Source organism: Verticillium alfalfae, genomic scaffold, assembly GCF_000150825.1.
Source record: "Verticillium alfalfae VaMs.102 supercont1.1 genomic scaffold, whole genome shotgun sequence".
NCBI lineage: Eukaryota > Fungi > Ascomycota > Sordariomycetes > Glomerellales > Plectosphaerellaceae > Verticillium > Verticillium alfalfae.
The window spans coordinates 3449168-3458735 of NW_003315038.1; the positions used below are offsets into that span (position 1 = coordinate 3449168).

The 9568-nt window shown below is 55.5% G+C and overlaps 3 protein-coding genes across 3 annotated transcripts; 2 read left to right on the plus strand and 1 right to left on the minus strand.

The window, feature by feature from the left end:
* Positions 1–1641: 1641 nt before the first annotated feature.
* Positions 1642–3999, plus strand: VDBG_01038 (conserved hypothetical protein; the record flags this gene model as incomplete). The annotated part of the gene is made up of 4 exons (XM_003009309.1): positions 1642–1885; positions 2221–2840; positions 2893–3701; positions 3768–3999. 4 exons carry the CDS (start codon positions 1642–1644, stop codon positions 3997–3999), a joined length of 1905 nt encoding a protein of 634 aa, XP_003009355.1.
* A 518-nt stretch (positions 4000–4517) lies between these two features.
* Positions 4518–6438, minus strand: VDBG_01039 (Mob1 family protein; the record flags this gene model as incomplete). Its single annotated transcript, XM_003009310.1, has 2 exons — positions 4518–6107; positions 6220–6438. The coding sequence occupies 2 exons, from the start codon at positions 6436–6438 to the stop codon at positions 4518–4520; spliced, it is 1809 nt and encodes a 602-aa protein (XP_003009356.1).
* A 549-nt stretch (positions 6439–6987) lies between these two features.
* On the plus strand, positions 6988–8407 carry VDBG_01040 (COBW domain-containing protein; the record flags this gene model as incomplete). Its single annotated transcript, XM_003009311.1, has 5 exons — positions 6988–7213; positions 7270–7281; positions 7334–7430; positions 7484–7991; positions 8044–8407. The coding sequence occupies 5 exons, from the start codon at positions 6988–6990 to the stop codon at positions 8365–8367; spliced, it is 1167 nt and encodes a 388-aa protein (XP_003009357.1).
* Between the last annotated feature and the right edge of the window lie 1161 nt (positions 8408–9568).

The following is a 9568-nucleotide window of genomic DNA, read 5'->3' on the forward strand; positions in this document are numbered from 1 at the left end:
CTTCCGGCACTGAGTGCGCCCACTACACTCGAGTGAGTATGCTGCCTCACCTGCTGGACCCCTAAGCATGGTGACCTTGTCCCGAATTTTAGCCCCTGGTAACTGCACCTGGTATCGTCCTCGATATCAAAGTTCTTGACTGCCGCATGGCCCGAGGTTAACACCCAACCTCCTTCAAGCCCCTAGAGATCTGAGTCAGGAAGGGAATCATGTTTCTCAGCCACTTTAGTCCGAATGTTATCGTTGTCTTCGGACTACTTCTGCCGGTTCCTTACAGCGGCACCGCTAACAAATCACGAAATAGATACATCCTAGCCTGCTTGTTTCGAAACCTCCTTGTCGGGAACTTCCTTCGTGGTTGCAAGCTGGCCCACAGAATGGGTTGTGCCTAGCATCTCCCTGTCCTGACCTCTTCTGGAATTCCCGTCCGGATCACACATGGTTGTTGACAGGCCAGCCCAGCAAGCCATCTATCATCCTTGGCTGCTCACGGGGCTGCATGTTGGGCACCTGCCAGTAACACGCCAAGGTTGCCCCCTCCACCGACTATTACCTACTGTCTCGAGACCAACGAATAATGCATGAGTAACCGGACGGCACATTTTGGGGGTAGAAGCACGATTTTGTACCTGGACCCCGCCATTATCCTCGCCGATACTACCGGCCGGCGGATTGTTGACCACTACATTGATGAGCCAAAGCACAGCTTCCAACTTGACGGGTTTCCCGTGGTCGTATGCCGTATAGGACCCTTGACTTCTGATGATACGGTCCGCAAGGATGGTACGTATTTCCGAGCCAGACTCGCGCGCGCAGCAGCACGTCCCAAGCTTAGACATCTACCCCACTACCTGTAGTGGCCGTGTTATTTGGCCATCGCCCCCTTTTCCCTGCCTGTCCAGACCCTCCGCCAGTAGCGCTAAATCCCGCCAGCAGATCGCCGACTAGACTCCTGCCGCTCATCGGGCAGCCTCATCAGTCGTGGCGATCATCCCACATAGTGTCCCAGCAAGGATCAACCCCACCGGTATGGTACACCACGCTCACCACTCTAGACGGCTTCTTCCAGCTTGGATCTGAGAGACCACGAGCTTTAAACAGGTCAGGCCCTCATTGGCGCAGGGATACTTCCAAGGACCAGGTGCCTCCCGTCTTGACGTTTTCTTCGCACCAAGATCATTTTTCTGAGATCGTTCCTCGTCTCTGCTTTCTCACTGATTGGTTCACGACATTCAACCAACTCTTCCTCGCCAGCTGCCGCTCCTAATCCTTGCCACCGTGGGACTGCTTTGTTGAATCACTTACACTTTTCCCTTTCTTCCCTTGGCCTCGTACGAAACCGTCCGTCAGCGTCGCTCGAGCCAATGACCCGACTGCTAGAGATTCGCTTTCTCACCTGAATTCTGTCGACCTTTTTTCCACCGCTCGACGCTGTTCCTGCGATCCGTGGATCAGGCTCGGCAGACGACGCGGGGACTGGGCAAGGCCACCTAGTGTAGGAGGGTGAGTCTGCGTGGTGGGCCACTTCGGACTGTTTTCCCTGATCTGCCGTGTCAGAGATCTATCACTCAGCGCAAGGTGGACTGCCTGATAGAAGCCTCCAGCGCCCTGGTCTGCCGTGATTATCATCAGCCATCCATCATGGGTGATTACTACCACCACTTCTTGACCTCCATGGCCGGAGTGGTGGGCAATTTGGACACAAGCAGCACCGAGGAAGCGCAACTCCAGCAGTTTGGGGATTCCCAATCACCCGTGACGCAGTCACCACTGCATGGTCCGATCCCACCTGCATTCCAAAATTTTGGGTATTTCACGGACTACTCTGAGAATGTGCCATACGCTGCACCCAAATCACAAAAAAGCCGGAAGAAGTCTGCACATGGTATAGACCATGTCAAGCACAGGCGCACTCGTTCCGGCTGCTTTACCTGTCGGAGCAGAAGGGTCAAGGTCAGCTTTCTCTTGCATTCCTGTGCTTGGTGGTCTCCTAATCTTTCGCCAGTGTGACGAAACGCGACCAATTTGCGATCGTATGGCTCCCGACAGGTGTAATATACCCATGGACAGGCTGACGATATTCAGGTTGCCGGAAAGGGACACGCGAATGTCTTTACCCAGATCCACCACCCACTAAAGGTTCCCCAGCACCGAGCACCACGTCGAAAGACTCGGGCAGCATCAAGCAACAGGCAAGCCCAACCTCATCGCACGAAGCAGAAGATGTGGAGGACGATGTCAGCCGGAGCACCAAGCTCGAAACAATTCCGGATGAGGATGAAGACGTCAACCAGATTCCGAACTTTTCTGAACGACCGACATGGTCGCGCGCGACATCGACAGGGACCTCCATCAACCAGATTTCGCGAGCTACACGGCAAACCTCGGAATCACCGTCTGCAGACGGTAATGTAAGCTCCCCATCGAACTCGACCAGAACTAGCAGCACACATACAGCAACAACACCATTGGCTGTGGATAACCCAACCCTTTCGACCACCTCGTTTCCCGACTGGACTCACCTATCCCCAGGTGTACAACAATATATGAACTACTTCTACAAGCATATGGATCACCACAACTATTGTATTGTGCACGATGGCGACAACTTCTTCCACGGCATCCTACCAAACTTTGCCTTGCAAAATGAAGCGCTCTTGAATGCCATAGTCGGATTCTCGGCATATCTTTACTCGCTGGAGCACAATCCCAACGGCAACATGTGGGAGTTTCTCCAGTACTATAACAGGGGCGTGACGCTGTTACTGGCTTCTCTAAAGAGGAAGGAGAAGCCAGATATTGGAACGCTCCTTACGATCTTGCAGCTAGCCACTATTGAAGTAAGAAAGCTATTCTCCCAGCTGGAGATGACCAATAGCTAACAGATCGAAGGAGTACCTTGGTGACTGGATCAACCTAATGGGGCATCAGAGGGCAGCTTGCGACATCATCACCAGACTTTTCACCCCGCAGACAGCCGTGCAAACCCCCTTGGGTCGAATGGTTCTCACGTGGTATTCTCGGTTCGATACCTTTGTAGCTATGATGGGTGGCTTTCCGACTGCGCTTGGGCAAGAGTGGTTCACACACCACATCGACTACGCACGACATCAGCAATTGTCTTCCAACGAGGAACAACGCTCTTTCCATTGGAAAGCAGAGACACAGTACGCAGGTTTACGCTTGCTCTCCAGAGAGATGTCTATGCTATATGCCCGAATCACCAGGGGGCAGATGACGTCGGAGGAGTTCGAGATGGCTCATGCGCAGACGTTGCAGCGACTTCGGGACTGGAAGGTCCAGCAGGACGCTGAACTTGAGGACCCGACAAGTCTTGTTACAGACTTTACTTGGGCGCCGGTTCCCGATGAAGCTGATATTGTCAGCCCCTTCTCGCCGGGAATGCTCTACGATCACCCAAAACTGGCGACGACGTTTTTGACCGTCATCTGGCTGTCCATGATCATCATGCACCAATGCCAGTCGCCCACTTCGGACCGCGATCGGTTGTACAGCGAGCTAGCAGGCCACGCATATCACGTATGCACGATCTTCGAGCTGATCCATCATTGGCCTAACAGCCCAAAAGGTGGTCTCCTACCGCTGGAAGCACCCCTCGCCATCAGTGCGTTGTTCGTCCCGCAGGATGCGAAGCACCACATGTGGTTTAGGCGCAGGTTCGCTTTGATGGAGACAAAGGGGTGAGACTCGATCAACTGCTGCCTTCTCCAATCCAGAATCTGCTGCTAATAATTACTGTCTTCCAGATATATCCATCCTGTCAAGGTGCGCAGCAAGATGGGTGTACTATTCGGTGCACCTGAATGTGAGCGTTGGTGGCTACCCAACGATGAGGGGTTCAGCCCTCTGCTCCAGGCAATTCGCAACCTGGCCGACGAACGTAACGCCACCGCCATCAATGCGCAAGAGGAGAATCTGCGCGAGGTTCGGCATATCTTCACCAAAATGCAGTTGGCCGAAGGTCAACAGGCGAACTAAGAAGACGTAAGACAGATGCCCATGTCATTTTCTTCTTGAAAAGAATGGCTACAAATTTCCAGGCTGTGCTTGGAGAGGCGCCATAACGATAACGATATATGGAAACGCATGCCTGCGTGCGGTGGTGTTCAAATGAGTAGAGAAATGCTGCGTCAACTGCATTATCTACAACTGGCTGGATATCATTTGCACGAGAACCCTGTCAGCTCGACTTCGGGGGAGATACGAGAGCCTAGAAACATCTTGTGCGAGATCTAGGGTTGCAATTGCATAGAGCATCTGAGCATGATTCGTGCAGAAGATGAGGCTATGAAATGAACTAGGCTAATAGTGATAGCGGACGGGGAAATGACCCATGAATGAGCATATCATGTTACTGATTGCGACCCAACTCTGATGCGGGTGGATTTCTATGTCGCTGCATTACAATCATCTACAGACAAACAAACATGAAAGTGCATCCCAGGGCAAAGAGTCACGGCTCGAACCTGCTGATACATTATGGTAGACTGGCTCACTCACGCCTCCTTTGTAGACTCTCCTTGGCTGTCCTTCTGAGTCTTTGCCTCTTCCGTGCTCCCCTCGTCAACGCTGTCCACCTGCGCCTCCGCTTTCTCGGCCTCCTCTACCGCAGCTGCCCCCTCATCCTTGACCTTCTCCGGCTCTGCGTCTTGGGTATCTTCCGGCGCCTCGGCTGTCGAAGCGGACTCCTCCACGGCCTCCTTAGTGAACTTGTGCGTGCTGGACCCTGTCTCCTCCTTCATCTTCTCCTCCGCAGCCGCGGGGTCCTCAACCTTGTCCTGCGCCTCCTGCAGCCCACCCGCCGGTTCCTCGTCCGCGCTCTCGGCCCTGTCTTCGGCTGTCATTATTGTTGTGGTTTCCAGGGCAGATTTCTCCGCGTCTACGGACTCAAGCGCCGCCTTATCCTCCTCCGTTATGGGCGCGGTTTCAGACAGCAGCGCCTCGGTCTCTGGGTGCGCGGTCTCCGGGTGCGCCGCGTCCTCCTGCTGCGGCTCTGATGTGGGCGGAGCATCCTCCTCGGGTTCGGCTCCGAGGTGCTCGACGATGGTGCGGTCATTCTCCGGCGGCGAGGCCGGGGGAGAGGCGTCGTCCATGACCTCCTTGGCGACGATGACAGGGACGTCGGCCGTCTCGGCCTCCTCGGCCATATCAGGGGCTGCAGAGATGCACATCTCACGCAGGCGGCTCGTGACGTCATGGTCCTCCTCGTCCGTTTCGAGGACGGTGGTGACGGCGCTGCCTGTGGAGGGGCTGGCGCGGATGTGGCGGCGCGTGTTGGTGCGGCCGATGGACTGGTAGTTTTCGTCGGCGGCGGCGCCAATGTCGTCGTGACCGCCGCGGGATGGGGGCTTGGCGATGGAGATGGCGGCGGGTTGCTGATGGTGGTTGTTGCTGTTGGTGTTGTTGTGGGGGTGGTACTGCTTGCCGCTGGCGCTGCCTTGGTCGTCGTTGTCGTTGCTCGGGTCGGAGGCGGCCGCATTCGTCTCGAGGCCCTCGGGCTCCGGAGGCAGCTTGTAGTTCTCGGCGGGCAGGAGGTCGTACATGTCGCAGACGGTCTTGAAGAAGACGTAGAGGCCGGTCTGGCCCTCAATGTTCCAAAAGACGGCGCGGTGCTGGAACCAGGCGTGGGCGAAGATGCGATGGAGGCGGCGGAAGACGTTGACAAGGTTCTTGACGGCGACGCTCTTGTTATGGGCGTCAGAGGAGACGACAAAGCGCGAGGGGAAGATCTTGGGGTCTGTGACGACGTTGGCAGCCCAGTCGAGGGTGTGGCAGCAGTAGTCGATGGCGCAGCAGCTCTTGGGCTGCTCGTGGACGGCGCAAAGAAATTGCCACTCTGAGGCGCGCATCTCGGGGCAGGTCGAGGCGCTGCAAGGGGGTGCGTCGAAGAGGAAGCCTACAATGAGGGTGTTGCATTGGGAGATGAGGAAGCGACACAGCTCGTAAAGCCACAGCGTGCGGTCGATCGAGGGCGGTGGCGTGGCGAGCTGGATGGCGGTCTGACGGGTTATGCCATGGGCGCCGCCATTGGTGTGGAAGTGGTGGAGAGCGGCGAGGTGTTCCTGGAGCTGAAAGGCCGAGTCGAGCTGTGTGGAACAACATGTTAGAGCCTGAGGAATGGGGGACAGAGATCGCGCAACCGGTTTGGGGGGGTGGGGGAAGCTGCTGATAGACAGAAGGCTTTGCGATGGAACGAACCTCATTGAGGGGAACCAGAGGAGGGCCTGTTGCCATGTCCTGGGCTTTCGTGCCGGGATGAATTCGACGTTTCGCATTTGCCTCCATAATACTCTTCTCAAGCTGCGCGGCCTGGCGATTCGCTTGCGCGCCCATGGATGGCGACGGAGGGCCGATCTGATCTTCGGCGGCTGGAGGAGGGCTCGGAAGCCGGGGGGAGGGCGGCGCCGCCAAGGCCATTGCGACGGTGAATGTGTTGCAGGCTACGCCAGATTGTTTTCCGTGTACTTCCTTCTGGACGATAGAAGTTATGCACAGCGATGTGGGTAGGTATCGTAGGCACAGGGACAAAAAGTTGTCGTGATGTTGGTGGGTGGTTGGTGGAGGAGGCGCCAATCCAAAGGACGCTGCAGCAACCGCCAGCAAGCAGGAGGCAAGTGCAAGTGCACACGGACACAGGCAGGGGCAGGGATCCGTCGCAACGACCGCCTTAGTCAGCAGGGCCACAGCCTCCGCCATGTTGGCACCCACCTACGGCGTCATACGCCCTGTAGCTGTAGAACAGGTCTGAGTTAAGCCGCAGACAGGCGACTGACTGGATCCAAGTTGAATGACAGGAATCCAACACCGACCACTGCTTTCTCGTAAAAAAACGAGACCCTATGATTTCTTCCCTCATTAATAAATTCATACGTCACGCCGCTATCACTGTCTGCCCCCTGCCTACGCCCTGAAGCCTGCAGCTGCAGCAATCCGTCCTCGTATCTTTCTTCGCACTACCCCGCCATTATGAACTTTGACGATGATGCCCCGCCAGATCTGGTCGAGACTCAGACTCAGAACCCGTCTCAGGCGGAGCCGTCACTGAGCACAGGGCCGCAGGACGATCTCGAAGAGAAACGAATCAAAGTCCCAATCACCATTGTCACTGGTTATTTGGGTGCTGGCAAAACCACTCTGTTGAATTACATCTTGACCGCGCAGCATGGCAAGAAGATTGCCGTCATCATGAATGGTTTGTTGCGTGTTGCTGGTAAAAGTTGGTTGGACCTTTGCTAACGCTCCCAACAGAATTTGGCGACTGTAAGAAGTCGAAGCAGCGAGTGTAGCCATGTCACTTTCTGACCAGTTATAGCCATTGACATTGAAAAGTCACTTACCGTCAACAAAGGGGACGAAAAGGTTGAAGAGTGGCTCGAGGTCGGCAACGGATGTTTGTGCTGTTCCGTCAAGTAAGGATCCGAACCCCTCATGCGTGCTCACTTTACAATGCTGATGGCTTCAGAGACACCGGCGTCAACGCGATCGAGTCGCTGATGGAGAAGAAGGGTGCCTTCGACTACATTCTCCTTGAGACCACCGGCCTGGCGGACCCTGGTAACCTAGCGCCGCTCTTCTGGGTCGATGACGGCCTCGGCAGCACCATCTACCTCGACGGCATCGTCACCCTCGTCGACGCAAAGAATATTCTCCGCAGTCTCGACGATCCGTCTGGCAAGATCGAAGCCGAGGAAGAGCACGATCACGACCACAGCAGCAGCCCGCTCATGACAACAGCGCATATGCAAATCTCCCACGCCGACGTCATCGTCATCAACAAGGCAGATCTCGTCACTGCAGATGAACTGCAACAGGTCAGGGACAGGATCGAGTCCATCAATGGTCTCGCCAAGATTCACGTAACGCAGAAGAGCGAGGTTCCGCAGCTCGAGGGTGTCCTGCTGGACCTGCACGCCTACGACGAGCTTGCCGAGCTTGACTTCAGCCGCAAAGGCCACAGCCATCTAGACCCCGTACGTTTTTCTCCTTGCTGTGTGATGTATGCGCAATGCTCACGTTGTCTAGGCCATCTCTACCGTCTCCATACCGGTTCCTGTTTTGTCGCCCAGCCAAGAGGCAAAAGTGGACAAATGGCTGCGAAGTGTGCTCTGGGATCACGAACTGCCAGGGGAGGGGAGGACCATTGAGACGCACCGCTCAAAAGGGCGGTTGGTATTCGACGACGGCAAAGTCAAGATGATACAGGGCGTCCGGGAAATCTTTGAGATCTTGGAGGCGCCTGAGCAGTCATCGATAGATGGGCCAAAGCAAGGCAAGATTATTCTCATCGGGCGCCACCTGCAAGGCATCGATTTTGAGAAGAGCCTCAAATATGTTTTACAATCATAGATTTACTTCGACTGGAAACAAATAAAAACAAAGTCAGCCATGGAAATCAAGCGGTTGCTTGTAGTGTTTGCCGGAAATGGAGGGAATGTCAATAGCATTTCCCCCCTCGTATAAGCTGAGTCGTGACAGCCAACGGCGCTCACGCATCTTGCCCAGGCACACGTCTTTAAGGATAACATTTCTTATTTCGTATCTTTTCTGTGAGGCAAACAATGAGCAAGAAGGGAGAAGATACGCTAAGAGCGATGATTGATGGCTGAGCCTCACCTAGTACCTAAATGCTGTGCTCCTCACCGAACACCGAGGCAGCCGCATCCAGACCGAGGGGCGTCGGTGCACAGGCCATCACATCGGATCCATCTTTGACCGTATCTCCGTGTTTAGCGTTTGCCCAGTTGCAGGCTGTGGAGTGCATGTCAGGCGGCCAGGGGGGGGGGGGTTGATTTGTGGACAACGCCAACCTCGAACCGCCTAAGCAGAGAAACCTCCAGCGATCATAGCTTCGTCTGAAGGCAAAACCCGTGCGAACACTCGACAACCACGCCACCCGATACACAAACCCTTTTTCTCGCGAACTCGAACCTCGACGCAACGACGCGACACAACCTTGCGACACCAGTCCTCGATAGCTCCCATCATGAACAGACCAGGTAAGGCTTGCATACTTTGCCGTCGTCCGCCCTTGAGCCTCCCGCAACGCAGCCACCGTACGCCGCCGATTGCCCGTCCCTAGACGCTACCGACATGGGCATCTCGCGACTCAATGCGACCTTCTCTTTCATGGTCCCGTCCATTGAGTTGTCTTCATCCGTTGTGCAACGGCGCCTCGACCCTGGTTTGCTTGCTTCGCCAGAGCTTGACCTTGTGACGCCTCGCACCACCTCCGTGCCGAACCGGACGTCTGTTCCCTACCGCCCTGGCCGCAAAATGACCTCCGAACTCTAGCGACCGTGCCTTTTCCTGGGCCATGCGATCAGAAATCATCTCGCTGTCATATCCCCCGCCGGCCTGTTCATCCCTCTGGAACGCCTGTGTCGATCGAAACCTCGATCTCCTCGTTTACCTCTGCGCGATGTCATTGAGCACGTCTTCTGTACTTTGCGCTGACGAAGGATCGTATAGTAGGCGCAGTACCACAATCGATTCGAGGGATGCCTGGCTTCGGTGCCAGCAACCACAACAGCAGCAGCAGCAGCAGGGG